Genomic DNA, 17,235 nt, shown 5'->3' with positions numbered 1-17,235 from the left:
GTAATGTAACTTTTTATTAAACAAGCTCTCACCCTATCCTTCAATGATTTATGAACATATATATCCACATATTTCTTCCACACCCTTTAGAATCTCATAAGAACTAGGAGCAGGAGTAGGCCATCTTTGACCCTGCTCCGCCATTCAGTAAGACCATGGCTGATCCTTTCGTGGCCTCAGCTCCACCTACTCCCTGTCTCACCATAACACTTAATTCCTTTATTGTTTAAAAAAAACTACTTTAGCTTCAAAAACATTTACTGAAGTAGCATCAACTACTTCACTGGTCAGGAAATTCCATTAATTCCCAACCGTCTGGGTGAAGAAATTCCTTCTCAATTCAGTCCTAAATCTGCTCTTAATTTTGAGGCTATGCCCTCTTGTCCTAGTTTCATCTGCCAGTGGAAACAACCTCTCTACGTCTAAGTATCTATTCCCTTTTTGTATGTTTCTATCCTCCCTCCCAGTGAATATGATCTGTCTATTCTGTCTCTCCTTATAAGCCAACCCCCTCAATTCTGGAATCAACTGCCTCTGCACCCCCTCTAGTGCCAGTACATCCTTTCTCCCTTTATGTTTTATTATTTATGCATTTCTTCTATCAAAATTATTCACTTCACACTTCTCTCATTACATTTCATCTGCCATTTGCCCATTCCACCAACCTTTTGAAGTTCTAGACCATTCTTCATGGTTCTTAATACTTCTTAGTTTCACATCATACATAATTATTGAAATTGTGCCCTGAACACCAAAGTCTAGATCATCAATATATATCAGTAAAATCGGGGGTCTAACAGTTATCCCTGGGAAACTCATTGATAAATCTTCCTCTAGTCCAAAAAGTAACTTTGCCATTACTGTTTGTTTTCTGTCATTCAGTATCTGTGCTTCCACAGTCCCTTTCATTCCTTGAGTTGTAACTTTGTTCTCAAGTTCTTATGAGGCTCTTCATTAAATGCCTTTTGGACATACATGTCAAAAAACTTAAGCAAGTTAGTTAAACTCAATGTACTATTAACAAATCCATTCTCGTATTCCTTAAACTGCTTTTTCCCAAGTGACTTAATTTTGTCCAGATTTATTATTTCTAAAAGCTACCTCACTGAAAGAAAGTTTTTAACCTCTTGATTCCTTAAAGACTAAATGAGACTTAGGCAAAGAAACCAAAGTGTTTATTCATGCATGTATCTGAGGGATCAAAGGTACCGTACAATGCTTCAATTTGCTGCAAGACAATGGTTTTATACTATTTAAACAGATAACAGTTTCCGCTAAACAGTCATACTTTTAGCATTTCTTGAGCAGATTTGTAGCTCAGGTTGATGATAAATATGTATCTATAAATAGAGAGGTGGGACAGACCACCAGTGCTTCACTGGAGACTCTCACTGATGTTACCTAGTCATGAAACAAACCTTTCAGCTCTGCGAACTGACTTACATACTTAGTCTCACGTTTATACACTCTTACCTCTATCCAATAGTATTCCATCTACTTACATTCCAAGATAGTATATGTAGCTAGATTATCCAATCATATTCAAACTTGCATATGATTATAATATGCAATCAAATCATTACATGTTCACATTGATTGACTGTAAGTATGCACTTTGTGATTATCAAAACGCTATACTGTCCTTTACTCCCCTTCACTGCCTGACCTGTAGATAGTCCACTCTTTCATTTGAGAGAGAGAGAACTAGTGGAGAGGTTAACCTGAAGGTCACCATGTGACCAGGTGAGATTAAGAAGATGGGACCTCAGCTGGAACAGGAAGTGAGCCCACATTGTTGGCAAAATTGTGCATAGCAAACTAGCCATTCAGCCAACTGAACTAAACCAACCTCATTCACAACATCTGGGCTGCTACATGTGTTTAGGGATAAAAGTTAACTTCACAGCCTTGAGATAATTGAAACCAACCTTCATCTCACCTCCTTTGGAGAAAATAATAAAAATGACATTTATAAAGTACATTTGACAACCTCAGGATGTCCCGAAGCAATTAATAGCCAATGGAGTACTGTATTTTTAAACTAGTCACTGTTGTTAAAAACATGGCAGCCAATTTATGCATCAGTAAATTCCACAAAGTGCTAATGAGACAAATTTTACTTTAGTGACATTGTCGTCATGAATATTTAAATGACCACTGAGGAAATTTTTCACTCTCTTCAACATAATCACACATAATCTGTAGGCAGTCAATCTATGTGACATTTTATAAATTCCTAGTTTGGAAATAGAACCAGTCTGACTCAAGATTGGAATATATACAGACTCTAACCTCACACCTTTAATGCATTGTCTGAACTGAGATGTAACCATTTTTTGTTAAAACCTTAAGTTATCTCGGAAATGTGACTTGAAATAAGTTCTGGGATTTACCTATTAATGAATTGAAACCTGCAACCCATTCTAAAAGATGAAAGACTTAACAGTAATCTAGGTTTGTTCAACATATTACATCAGTTGTATGACACTATGATATTTTGCTATAGATTCTGTGTCCTATCTATCCTCTGTTCCATCAGCTACCTGACAAAGGAGCAGCACTCCAAAAGCTTGTGCTTCCAAAAAAACCTGTTGGACTATAACCTGGTGTTGTGTGATATTTTACTTCGTCCATACAGTCACCCAAGACTGAAAGTGAACCTTGGTCCCTGGCACTGCGAGACAGGAATGCTAACCACTGTGCCACCGTGGGATTTTTTACATGCACCAGAGGAAGGAAAATAGACATCAGATTGATATCTCATCCAAATGTAAGCAACTCTGACAGTGAAGCTCTCCCTCAACACTGCACTAAATTTTGTGTTCAAGTCTCTACAGTGGCATCTAAACTCACAACCACTTATTAACTTACCCCCTCTCACCTTAAACGTATGCCTCTAGTATTTGACATCTCCACCCTGAGATAAAGACTCCCAATACCCACCGTATCCGTACCTTTCATAATTTTATATACATACTTATATCAGGTTGTCCCTCAGCCGCCAATGCCCTAACGAAAACAATTGAAGTTTGTCCAACCTCTCCTTACAGCTAATAGACACCAATCCAGACAACATCCTGGTAAACCTTTCTTGCACCCTCTCCAAAGAAAGGAAAGGAATATTGCATAATAGAATTATGGTGCATATTTAAGAAAAGTGTTTGTCTCAAATTTGAATAAATAATTGCTTACCTGATAAGGACCATGTGGTGGGACATAGTAAATCTCACCAGGTGCAAGCTTATATTTGTCTTGGTATATTAGGTCCTTGTTGTATATAATGGATAAGAGAGACAAAAGCAAACGCCTGTCTTTGTCATCTGTAACTCTACCACCATAGTTACATTCACCTTTAAGAATAAAGAAATACACAAAATCTGATGAAATTTGTAGAATGACTAACATCACCACCTTTATTAATTGATTTAAAATAAATTTTAAATTAATTACTATCTGTGAACAAACTGAATCATCTGGTATAACCTTTACCTGTTAAGTATGTTAAAGCGTCCAGTGGTACCTCCTCATATTCATTCAGAAACATCTGGATCTGTCTTGTACTTATTCTCAGATCAGACTCATTAAATTCGTAAGGGATATTCCAACCTGTTAAAAAATTGTTGCAAAGCAACAAAATATCAGTCTGTATTCATAGTCCATCCTAAACATTTACATGCTTAAAACCAATAAATCCTAACTTTTTTTTTTACTTCCAGACTGGAAGTTACGCAAAAAAGCACAATTTAGAACCTGGATTATGTTAAATCGATCTATCATGTGCAAAGGCACATTTGTCACAAACATTTCAAAAGCCACAAATACATTAGAATGTATCCTATGTAAATATTGTTTTAATTTACTGATGGGAGGCTCACCTAAAGGACCAAAATTCCTCCTTTCTTGTACTAGAGCATGGAAAAAGCAAAGCCCAAATAGAAGTTTTTCCCAGATTTCAGGTTTGTCACAGCTATTGAAGAAAGTAGCATCTGAGATTGGATCATTGAGATACGAACGAAGCATATTTGCCCTGAGTCCCTTTGGAGGCTCATTTGTCATCTTGACCCCATTCTGAAGAATACTGACAGGAAACTTGTCTGATGGGTAACTGGTGAGCCACAGCCTAAAAAGACAAGTTTTTTTTATTTAATTGGCACATGATGTATAATGTGTACAGTACGTATTGTAAAATGTTTTAAAACAATTCAAAATTCTAAATCTTTTGCATCTTTAACATTTATATCTCAATTGCATTCTAAAAAGAAGCCTAAAATCACAAGCTAAAGCTCATTGTACTGGAATTAATAATGGACACAGTTAGCATTAGACCATTCAGTCCTTTATGTCCTTTCCTACTGTTTAATTAGATTATGTCTGAACTACGTATGGTTGATGAAATTACAGTTAGGACAGCTTAAACAAGCTCATAATTAAGCCATTCAAGTAAATTATATATAACATGACAAAAATGTTACCTTACAATCGGAAAGATCTCAGAAAAATTAGTCAGGAAATGATAAACCATGATAATCCTGAACAACAGAACCTTCAACAACTCAAAACAGATTGATTCCTATTTAATATGTACCACCATCCATAATTTTCAACAGTATTATCATATTGAACTGTAATCTACAATGTTCCAATAAAAGTTCAATTTTCATCTCCTCACATTTGCATTACATCATCTGAATGAGAGTTGCAATCTTTTTATTTTATAAAATACATTGTTGTCCCACGGTCCTAAATTCCCAATGTCATCCCTAACCTCTGCTAAAAATGTGACTTCACATTTTTTAAAAATGTAATCCAATCCGGCCAATCCATTAGCCCAGGATTGTGGAAAAAGATAAAAGAAAATGTGATAAACGCTTTAACTAGTGCAACCTTATACAAGAAAAAAGATTTTCTTTCCCAATTATTAAAGTTAAAATCAATAATAAATTATAAATATTGAACAGAATTTTTTTTTAAAATTGTACCTGAAGTCCTTGTGGGTGTTTTCTGGTATTATCACCTCCTCACAGATTTTCTCCAATGTGGGCATCCAGCTGGTTGCAAGATGGCAGTTCTGTAATACGACCCAAGATCCACTTATAAGACCATTCTCAATCATTTGTGCAGCGATAGGTCCCTGACCTTGACCGAGTGATATTGTTTGTGTGTTTTCTCCACCCATGCCAACATCATCTGCAAACTTAAGCAAGCCTGAGAATGTAGAATAAATATTCATGAATATAACTGTAAGAACATTATAATGCTACAGGCACTTTACAAGTTCAAAAATTGATGAGAGTTTTCACCACTTAATTCTCAACTGCACAGATGATGTTGCTCATGAACAGTGTAAGAATAGGGATGAATTTCACAGAAGGGCTCCTGTTTGACTCCATATTTTACATGTAAATATTAAAAAGAGACTCAAGACATTTATAATTATCAGAGGCTAGGAATTCTGTGAGAAGTAATTCACTACTCTCCAAAACCTACCTACCATCTAAAAGGCACAAATCAGAGCATGACGGAATACTCTCCACTTGTCTGGATGGGAATTTCAACAACTCTTAAGAAACTTGAAACCATCCAGGGGAAAGCAGCTCTCTTTTGTGGCACCCCATCCACAATCTTCAACTTGTATCCCTTCACCACCAACCCACAGTGACAGCAACGTGTACAAGATGGATTGTAGCAACACACCGAGACTCTTGACGGCTCCCTACAAACCCAACATCGAATGTGTCAAGTCGGACATAATCTTAGCAGACCATAGAGCTGCTCTCTTATTAGACACACGGCTGGTGGTGATTTAATCTGGGGGCCACCATATCTGAAGCAAGGGGAGAGGTTGAGAAGGTGAGTCCTTCATAGTAACATCAGCCAAAGTGGGGATCGAACCCATGCTGTTGGCTTCACACTGCTTCACAAACCAACCATCTTGCAACGTCGACTGTATAGGAGGACAAGGGCAACATTTGCATTGTACAGCACCACTTGAAAGTTCCCCTCCAAGCTACTCACTATCCTGACTTGTAAACATCGCTACACCTTCACTGTATCAAAATCCTGGAATTCCATCCCTGATAGTATCATAGATCTACCTACTCCGTGCGGACCACCACCTCGTCAAGGGATGCTCAGTAAGTGCTGGCCCAGTCAGTAATACCCACAGTTCATGAAAGAATAAAAAAAAGTTCCCCAAATGATTGGTAACGTAAGTCACCATTCAAACTAAAAGTAGCAGCAAGTTAGTTTTAAAAGCAGAGGAAACATCTCTCAACTTAAAAACAAATAAATAACATACAGTAAATCAAACATTTATACCCTTTGATCATATTGCATTAACATAAGATTACAGTTAGCTATTTATATTGTTTGATATTATCTACCACTGTAAAGAAAGCACACCTTGATTAAAATAAGAGTCTATAAAATATTCACCTCCTAACCCCATGACCACTACGATCTGGAAGGACAACTGCAACAGATATGTGTGAATGCCACCACCCGTCAATCTACTCACCATCCTGACTTGGAACTACATCACCATTCCTTCAATATTACTGGGTCAAAAGTAACATGGGTGTACCTGCACCAAATGGACTGCAATGGTTCAAAAAGATAGCTCACTACCACTTCTGAAGAGTAACGAGTAGTGGGGCATTAAATGTTGGCCTAGCCAGCGACATCTAAGTCCCACAAACGAATGAAAACAAGTCTATTCCTTAGATCCAATTTAATTGTTTCCCCAAAGGCTGATGGATAAATGATTCAACCAGTTTACCTGCCATGGGATCAGCTCCAGGAGAAAGAATGAAAATCAAAGGTGCACAGCAATGGGAGTCATTGTAACTGCCGCCGAGGTCAAATGTTGGAGGTTCGATGAATGTTTTTCCCATTGTATTTGCAATGAATTGCTGCACTGCTGGAATAATTTTGTCTGGTCGGAAGCATCTGATAACAATCAAATGATCCATTCCTTTTAAGGAACTCCAGTTATCTGGAAGTGTTTCTTCATGAGGTTTGGCAGAATCATAAATCTTTTTCCACTGGTCTATGTTTTCAATCACGTGATCCATTAGATCTTCCAGGTTTGGCAGACCAGAGGTCCGGACAATCTCTGACCAGCTTTTTTCTGATAGCCATTCAGAAGCTGGATTGGGAAATGGATTGTCAAGAGCCACACCTCCCGTTAACAGAAAACGCCACAGTTCTTCATCAATCTCTCCATTACCTTTCATTATCCCCACATTAAGCAGCAGTGAAAAAAGTAATTTGTCCTTTTCAAACAGAGAACGGCAGACATTGTTATAGATACTAAGTGTGAAATGCTCTGTTATAGCTAAAATTCTTTTAGCCACATTTTCACTCTTCTTACTGTTTGCAATTGACTGCATGTACAAGTTAATGAACCAGGTCAGTGAGTACTGATACATAGGTTCAATGTGAGCTAAATCAGAGATGCAAAAGAAAATAATAGATGAATGTACAGCAACAGGCTTGTAACCCATCCGTGTGATGTCTATTTCCCTCTCTGTTGCGGTTGCAATTTGTTGTTTTTCAGATATTTCCTCCGAGAGCAGTTTAGAAGAAGATAGCACTTTAATGGCAGTTTCGTCTTCCAAGATATTTCCTTGCGACGATGACAAGACTTCGAGAATCTTGTCCTCAATCTCCTTGAGTTGCTTTTTATTTTTTGCACTCTCTAATATCAACAGATTCTTCTTTTCTTCTAACTCAGGCTTTTCTTTGGCAGCTACAATGCCCAACAATTGGTCTTCAAGTCCCAAGGGTGTAATCATGAAGTTTAAAAGACAAACCTTTACTGCTACTTCCGGGAGATAATGTGGGTTTCTCAAACGAGTGGTAATATAGAATTTAAAGTCATGTGAATATTCAATTACATTCTCCCCTAACTTCATGACCTCGACTCCCTGCTGTTTATAAGTTTGTTTCAGTAGCACTGGTTCAAGCATGGGATCCAGCTCTTCCCCAATGTTTTCCAATAACAATGGGTGGCCAAATTGGATGGCATTTTCCAAAGTCCTAACGTAGTTAGTGTCTGATAATTTTATTACTCCGAGTCTGTTGTTTTTCTCCATATTTTTGACCCACTTATTTGCTTGACCTTGCGGATCAATCATTAAGGGCCATCTTCTTGAGTTTGATATAATTATCCCATTGTCAATAGAAAAAGCATCAACTGGTAGCCCAGCAATTTGCCAAGCACGGATTTTCACAAGGTCTCCTAATATGCTACTGAGGGAAAATTCATCTGAACAAGGGATTAATCTCTCCTTGCACAGGATCTGCCACTCACTTTGGCATTCATGACGATATTCTACTGTGAAGGCCCCTAAATAGGCTACAGTGCCCGATGACAGAAGCACGTCACCAGTTAGATCTTTGTGTTTAATTCCTAAAAGTCGGGCAGCTTCAGTCCACCTGTCCTTTTCTCCGCCAAGTCCACCAATCAGCTTTTCAGCACGTACAAGTTTTTGTGAGCAGAGCTCTATGTTGTCTTCTAAATCCTTCTTTCTGTTATTCATAATTTCAAAATCATCATTCAACGCCTGCAGCTTGTCCTCCAAAGCCTTCAACTCTCCCCGTTTCACATTCAGCATCTCCATCTGAACAGCAAACTCCTCTTCGGCTATCCTCAGTCGCTCACGTTTTGGGCCAACCACCTTGATGACACGCTCGTACACTTCCATGGCCCTGACCCATTTACACAAGCCCTCACAGGCAGATGACACATTTTTAATGACAGACGGTTGAAAGTCTGGATGATCTATAAACCTCTCTCTGATTCTCTTCATGATAGCAGGTGGAATATTGTCCTTGTCGAATGTCTTCAGGCTTTCCAGGAATTTAAGGTCACCAAGGAGTTTCTTAGATGGGCCCCAGTAATCCTCAATCATTTTACCTGAGTGAGAATGAAGAGAAAGTCAACATGAACTGTAACTTAAACTTTGATTTTTTTTTTCTCTCTATTGTAAGAATTTCAGCTTATCTCAACTGGAGAGATCTGCTAATTATGATCATTTGGTTTTGGTTCATTTTCTCTTGGGCTAAATTGGATAGATTCTTGATCATAGGGTAATCAAAGGTTATAGAGAAAACTTGAAAAAGTGGACACAAGGAATGTCGGATCAGCCATTATTCTGTTGAATGTGGACCAGGCTCGAGGGGCTGAATGGCCTACACCTGTTCCTATTTTTATGATCTTTTGGTCATATGTGTGTCACTGGAAGGGTCACCATTTATTACCCATCCCTAATTGCCCAGAGGGCATGTAAGAGTCAACCAGATTGCTGTCAATCTGGAGTCACATAAGGCCAGACCAGGTAAGGATGGCAGATTTCCTTCCTGAAAGGACATTAGTGAATCAGACGGGTTTTTTAAATAATTGACAGTGGTCACCTGGTTGCCATTAGTCTAGGCTTTTGTAAAATCCTACATTCAAAATCTTAATTCAAATTTATCAAATAAATATGTCACTATTACCAATTTGTCAGAAAATAGGCCTTCAGGAGAAATGACTGTAATATCAGTTATGTTGCAAGCTCTTTTTAGGTCAATGTATATTTGCCAGTCCAATCAAACAGTAAAAGATGGAGGAATGGGAAGATGACAATGAAGCTGGAACCCATATTTGCAGCCACCAGATCTAATACTGAGACTGCGTATCGAGCAGAGGATAATAGAACCAAAATTGTATGCAGTGAGCAATTAGTTATTGGCTGTGTGTCCAGTATCATAGAGTCATACAGCATGGAAACAGACCTTTCAGTCCAACTTGTTCATGCTGACCAAGTTTTCCAAACTAAATTAGTCCCATTTTCCTGTGTTTGGTCTATATCCCTCTAAACATTTCCTATTCATGTACCTATTCAAATGTCTTTTAAATGTTGGAACTGTACCTGCATCTACCATTTCCTCTGGCAGTTCATTCCACATAGAAACCATCCTCTGTGTGAAAAAGTTGCCCCTCAGATGCCTTTCAAATCTTCCTCTTCTTACCTTAAAAATGCCCCCTAGTTTTGAACTCCCCCAGGGGAAAGACCTTTTCTATTCATCTTATCTATTCCATTCATGATTTTATAAACCTCTATAATGCCACCCCTCAACCACCTATGCTCCAGTGAAAAAATACCTCTCCTTATAACTCAAATGCTCCAATCCAGCAACAGCCTGGTAAATCCTTTCTGAGCTCTCTCCAATGTAATAATATCCTTCCTATAGTAGGGCAACCAAAACTGCACACAATACTCCAAAAATGGCTTCACCAGCAATGAAAGCAAGCACACGGAATGCCTTCTTAACCACCCTGTCAAATGTAACACAACTTTCATAGTGCCTGCACCTTTAGGTCTCTCTGTTCTACAACACTACCTGGGGACCTACCATTATCTGTATAAGTCCTGCCCAGTGTTTGTTTTACCAAAATGCAATAGCTCACAATTATCCAAATTAAACTCCATCTACTACTCCTCAGTCCACTGGACCATTGATCAAGATTGCACTGTAATCTTAGATAACTTTCCTCACTGTCCACTATACCATCAAATTAGGCATCATCTGCAAATTTGTTAACCATGCCTCCTAAATCCTTATCCATATCAGTTATATAAATTACAAACAAAAGTGGACACAGCACCGATCTCTTAGGGACACCACTAGCCACAGGGCTCCAGTCCGGAAAACGACCCTCCACGACCCATTCTCTGTTTCCTACCATCAAGCAAATCTTTTATCCAATTGGCAAGCTCTTCCTGAATCCCATGTGATCTAACTTTACTAATTAGTCTACTCTGCAGTGGTCACATAGTGGACACCAGTGGACATCCAATGGACACTACATAAATATTTTTATTCCAAATAACAAACTACTCATAACAAGGAGATCAGCTCTTTCCTCCCAGTTCTAACATCTGGATGCATCACGGCTTGGTATGACAACTGCTCTGTCCAGGACCATAAGAAACTATAGAGAGTTGTGAACACAGTCCAGTCCATCACACAAACCAACCTTCCATCCATTGGCTCCATCTATACTTCTTGCTATCTCGAAAAGGCAGCCAATATAATCAAAGACCCCTCCCACCCCGATTATAATCTCTTCCAAACTCTTCCAACAGGCAGAAAATACAAAAAGTTAAGTACACATTCAAGAACATCTTCTTCCCTGACTTCTGAATGGACTTCTCAAATATTAAATTTAATGTTGATCCTGCTCCTTGTGCACGTTCCCTGCAGCCATAATGTTATATTCCTCGCTCTGTTCTATTACCCTGATGCACTTTGTATGGTACAATCTGCCTGTACTGCACGCAAAACAAAACTTTTCATTGTACCGAGGTACATATGACAATAATAAATCAAATCAAAGAAGATCTATTTCAATGGATGAGGCAACTGCCTTGTGGTATTATCGCTGGACTATTAATCCACAGATTAATCCAGGTAATGTTCTGAGGACTTGAGTTCAAATCCACAGCAGATAGTGGAATTTGAATTCAATAGAAATCTGGAATTAAGAGTCTAATGATCACCATGGAACCAATCTCAATCGTCAGTAAAAATCCATCTTTAATGTCCCTTAGGGAAGGAAACTGCCATCCTTATTTACACATGACTCCCGACCTTAACTGCCCTCTGGGATGGTCAATAAATGCTGACTTAGCCAGCAATACTCTCATCCTGTGAATGAATATTAAAAAATAGTCTGTAATCAGATCTTCTAGCATGGCCATTCCTTTGGCTTCCCTGACTGCAATTACATTAATATTAATTGTCAACAGTTATGCTGAGAGGATTAATGTTTTGATGAAGTAAATCACATACCTGATCCAGTTGGATCTGGTTTTCGTTCTGGTTTGATCCCTTTTATCACACAGATACTTTCCATCACCAACTTTATGGGGCCCGGTGGATTTTGCATTGTCTTCACAACCGTGATATCAGCAGGCTTCAAGGTATCCAGGGCAGACACAGCTGCTTCAAGTGCGGGCATGGCTTCCGCAAGATCACCTTCACATTCATCCTGGAAAATCATTCCAAAGAATGAAAGTGGAACATTACAAAATCAATTTTCGATGTAATGTAAAATATCTCAGGTTGCATAAAATTTTTAAAAAGCAAACTTGCCTACAAAAAACACAAGAGCACCCATTCTCATCAGCTGCTCATTTCTGAGAACACAATTTCAGTTCCCAAGTTCCTCCCTACACTTCAATAACACATCAATCCTTTTAAATGCGTCCACAAAATGCTTAATAACATCCATCAAGCAAAGTAATATTAGCAAAGATTCCCTTGTAAAAATATAATTTCCCAACTAATTTTGAGAACTCATTAATTTTCTTAGTGAAATATCCAGCAATTTATCTTCAAATGTCATTGGTACATCTTGACAATCCTATGTTATATAATGGAAGGAGACACTAATTTAAGCAGCAGAGTCAGAAATCAGGTCCTGTTATAGATCCAAGCAGTGGAGTAGGTCACTTCAGATGGAACTCATCTGCTCCATCCATTCCTCCACACTGATATTGCTTTCTTTTTCCTGTTTTGTTTTCTTTCTTTTGTGTGTTTTTTTTATGTCTTCTGTCTTTTTACTCTTCTGCTAGTGGCCCAGAGTGGGGATGCCAGAGAGTGGGACCAAGTGGAGCAAGGATGGCCAGAGTGGGGCAGCCATGGGCCTGGAGTGGGGATGGTCAGGGGCCTGGAGTGGGGATGGTCAGGGGCCTGGAGTGGGGGTAGTCAGGCCTGGAGTGGGGACGGTCAGAGGCCTGGAGTGGGGGTAGTCAGGCCTGGAGTGGGGATGGTCAGGTGCCTGAAGTGGGGACGGTCAGAGGCCTGGAGTGGGACGGTCAGGGGCCTGGTGTAGAGACAGCCAGGGACCTGGAGTGGGGACGGTCAGGGGCCTGGAGTGGAGACAGCCAGGGACCTGGAGTGGGGATGGTCAGGGGCCTGGAGTGCGGGTAGTCAGAAGCTTGGAGTGGGGACGGTCAGGAGCCTGGAGTGAAGACAGCCAGGGACCTGGAGTGGAGACAGCCAGGGACCTGGAGTGGAGACAGCCAGGGGCCTGGAGTGGGGACGGTCAGGAGCCTGGAGTGAAGACAGCCAGGGTCCTGGAGTGGGGACAGCCAGGGGCCTGGAGTGGGGACAGCCAGGGGCCTGGAGTGGGGGCAGCGGGGATAGTCAGCGGTTCAGAGTGGGGGCAGCAGGCGCCAGAGTAAATTGGAGATGATTAGCCACCTGGAGTAGTAGTGGGGATGTCCAGTAGCGCGAAGCTGAGCAAGGACGGTAGCTAGTGGGCCCACAGCGAAGATGAAGCCATATGGAAGCCCTTATAGAAAGACTGTAATGTCTATCTTTTTTAGCTTTATTTCTTATTTCCCTAACTTATACCGTGTTTATGTGTAATGTAATGTTTTTTCTTTATTTTTCTCTATTTTTGCACCCAAGATTTATAGCTCAGTACTTAGTGCCTAAGATAATGTGTGTGTTGGGGACATTGTACACTTTTCACTGTACTCCTGTTCTTTTGTAAGTTGAGTACATGTGACAATAAACCTAATTCTAATTCTATGTTAATATTTTACGACATTTGCAATTATAATAGCAACACTGGCTTTACACATTTAAAAAATTACACTAAACCAGACTGATTCCTGGATAGCAAGACTATATTCACTGGGGTTTAGAGAATGAGGGGGAGTCTACATATAAAGTTGGGACAAGAAGTTACTTTGTACCTTGGATAGCACTGTGTGGGGTGACATTATAAACTCTGTACTTGAGTACATGTTACTATAAACCTAATTCTAATCTCATAGAAACTTACAAAATTCTAACAGAACTAGACAGGATAAACACTGGAAGAATGTTTCTGATGATTTTATAAACCTCTATAAGGTCACCCTTCAGCCTCCACCCACCGCATGGAAAACAGCCCCAGCCTGTTCAGCCTCTCCCTTTAGCTCAAATCCTCCAATCCTGGCAACATCCTTGTCAATCTTTTCTGAACCATTTCAAGTTTCTCAACATCCTTCCGATAGGAGGGAGACCAGAATTGCACGCAATATTCTAAAAGTGGCCTAACCAATGTCCTGTACGGCCACAACATGGCCTCCCAGCTCCTTCACTCAACACTCTGACCAATAAAGGAAAGCATACCAAATGCCTTTTTCACTATCCTGTCTACCTGAGACTCCACATGGGCACAGTTCTTAGAACTAAAGAGATCACAGAGTATGGGGAGAAAGCAGGAACAGGGGACTGAGTTGAATGATCAGCCATGATCAGATTGAATGGTGGAGCATGCTCAATTAGCTGAATGACCTACTCCTGCTCCTATTTTCCCATATAACAATTCAGAAGGTAACTTGGAAAATCCCTGTTAAAATTGTGTGGCAGGATTTTGCAACAATTACAGGAAGACTCAGTGTGTTGTACCTTAATTTCTTGTGCAGCCGCTGCTGCTTCATTGGCCACAGCTTCATCTGCTGCCACCAACTCTCTTGCGGCATCAACCTCAACAGTTTCCTCCTCGATTTTTATCATCATCTTGTCAGTTTCAGCAGAAGTCTTAATCAATTCTGGCTGCAGGTCTGTTAGCTCCTTTTGCATTACAGACACCTAACAGTGAGGCACAATTCCGTGTCTATTACTGATGTATAATACAAGGCAACAACTGAAAATAACTGTGTACAATGTACAAATGGCCACATACAACTGATCTTTTCTATTGAAACAGTAGAAGGCTAAATATGATGTGGAAAGAATTTACAAGTCTGTTTCTTAAGATTACAAAATAAAGCAGATCCAAGGTTTCTTTAATTGAATTAACACTGATGGCACACTCATGGAACGTACTTCCAGCCTGTTACAGAAATTCCCAATTTTTACTTTTATTGATTAAGTAGTGAACCTAGTAACCTGAACTTTCACAAAAACAGAGAGCCTCTGTCATTGCAAAAATGGCTCTGAAACTGGAATTCAAAAGTCCCATCCTCAAACGCTATTTTCATGGTGAAGGAAAGAAGGAAATGGGGACGATTCCAAAATGCACATCCCACGGTTCAGAGAGGCATCTGCCCTCGAGTCAGATTTGCATCAACAAGGAGTGAGAAATATGGTGAATGCAGATTTGACCTGGTATGAACAGGTTTAAACTTTGTAGGATTGCTGGGATAGATAAAGAGGGGTAATGACCATTTTTGGATATGATTTCTTTATTCATTCAATGGATGAGGCATCACTGGTGAGGCAGTATTTATTACCCATCCTTAATTGCAATAAAGAGTCAACTACATTGCTGTGAATCTGGAGTCACATGTAGACCAGACCAGGTATGGATGGCAGTTCCCATCCCTAAAGGACATTAGTGAGCCAGATGGGTTTTTTTTTTAGTCTCTTAATTCCAGATCTTTTAAAAATTCAAATTCCACCATCTGCCATGACAGGATTCAAACTTGGGTTCCCAGAATATTATCTGGATCTCTGGATTATCAGTCTAGTTCTGAGGAAGGGTCACCAGTTCTGAAATGTTATCTCTGATTTCCCTTCACAGATGCTGCCAGACCTGGTGAGCTTTTCCAGAAACTTCTGGTTTTGTCAGCCACTATACCACTGAGCCATCGCTTCCCCAACTGGTACACCTTCAGGTGCCCTTCAACAGAAGTAAAATGCACTAAGTGTTTTTTTTAAAAGGAGACATGAACGTGTGTAAAAAGTGCATAAACCAATTGGAAAAAGAAACTGTCAACAAAACAGTCAAAAGGATAATTTTATATCACTGGATAGTTGACACATTAACAATTAAAGCTCATTGGTCATTATCTTGCCAGTAGATTGTGTTGAGTGGTGTTAGGATCCTATGTTGCTCATAGTACTCCATTTGGAAAATTGGTAAGTCACCACTGGCCAAAAAGGCCCAATAAAAACAGCCTCTGTGCCACATTAAACCCAACTCAAAAGGACAAATTCAAAGCAAATGTTTTAAAAATATATATTCATCAGTGGGTTGTGGGCGTTGCTGGCTGGGCCAGCATTTATTGCCAGTCCCTAGTTGCTCTTGAGAAGGTGGTGGTGATCTCTCTTCTTGAACCACTGCAGTCCACCTGCCATGATGCCATAGGGAGGCAATTTCAGGATTTTGACCTAGTGAAGGGTCGTCGATGTTTGCAAGTCAGCAATGAGGAGTGGCTTGGAGGGAAACTTAAAGGTGGTGGTGCTCCAATATATGCACTGCTTCAAACATCAAAAGTAGTGCCATTGGATGAAACAGGTCAGCAAGGCACCAGAGGGATATGCTTTTTGATGCTACAAGCTCCTTTGTTATTAACCCATTTTCACATTACCACAAGGAAATCCCATGTGTACCAAAAGAATTATAATAAAGACATTTCTCCCCCCCCCCCTATGCATTTGTAATGTTCTTCATAATTGCCTGTGTTATGAAGTTGAAGGCATGTACTGTACCTTCAAGAGACAGTGAATGCTGTTCTGAACTGAGAGATTACAAGCACCTGTGTATATGACTAGATGGCAGCCTCAGAGTGTATTGGAAAATTGAAAATGTGTAACAATTGGTTGTGAAATGGATACCTGAGTTTTGTTTGCTGTTTTGACAACAATTCGGATGTAGCCAATCAGTTTAAATTATGCCACAGGATACTAAAAACTAATCAAATTTGAATTTATTGTTTTGCCAACATCAAACCAAGAGGTGATCTGATGTCCACATAAAAATGTGGACATTTTGAAAATTGGAGATAGATCTAAAAAATTAGGAAACACTCTCTATCAAAGGTACCTTTTCACATGAAACATACTCACAGTTAAAAAGCAAGAAGACAACCCAGGGAATTCAGCAGACAGAAGAGTGAAGTTATAGAAGACAGCAGCGGTTGTGTGGTTTTGAAATTAAGTTGATGTAATTTTAGTAAGTGTTTTATTGGAACAGTATATTGTTATTGAGTTGGAGGCTGATAATAATCAGTTAAGAGAAATGGGGTCTTAGAGTTATGAATAGCTGTTGTTTAACATTCACTTGAAGAATTAAAAATAAATTGGTATTATTTTCTTTAAATAGTGGAATTTGGGAGTTCTCTGTCACTCATATTTTAACACATTACGAGGGGAGGTGAGCTTTTCTAGTTGTTTGGTTTAATTAACAGAGCGATTCACCGTCATGTTGTAACACCTGTCCATAGAAAGTAAATCTCAGGC

At 39.6% G+C, this 17,235-nt stretch overlaps 1 protein-coding gene across 1 annotated transcript in view; it reads right to left on the bottom strand.

Moving 5' to 3' along the window:
- Positions 1-17,235, bottom strand: part of dnah3 (dynein axonemal heavy chain 3) — a 191,003-nt gene that overhangs the window by 7,731 nt on the left and 166,037 nt on the right. The window contains exons 49-55 of the mRNA XM_043712084.1: positions 14,458-14,640; positions 11,842-12,040; positions 6,779-8,920; positions 4,980-5,205; positions 3,876-4,120; positions 3,490-3,606; positions 3,193-3,350 (exon numbers count right to left, since the gene is read on the bottom strand). Coding sequence (XP_043568019.1) covers positions 3,193-3,350; positions 3,490-3,606; positions 3,876-4,120; positions 4,980-5,205; positions 6,779-8,920; positions 11,842-12,040; positions 14,458-14,640 — 3,270 coding nt within the window. The remainder of the gene's footprint in view (positions 1-3,192; positions 3,351-3,489; positions 3,607-3,875; positions 4,121-4,979; positions 5,206-6,778; positions 8,921-11,841; positions 12,041-14,457; positions 14,641-17,235) is intronic.

The sequence above is a fragment of the Chiloscyllium plagiosum genome, chromosome 21, assembly GCF_004010195.1.
Source record: "Chiloscyllium plagiosum isolate BGI_BamShark_2017 chromosome 21, ASM401019v2, whole genome shotgun sequence".
Taxonomy (NCBI): Eukaryota; Metazoa; Chordata; class Chondrichthyes; order Orectolobiformes; family Hemiscylliidae; genus Chiloscyllium; species Chiloscyllium plagiosum.
The sequence above is the reverse complement of the archived record's forward strand: the minus strand, read 5'-3'. Positions and strand labels throughout refer to the sequence as shown.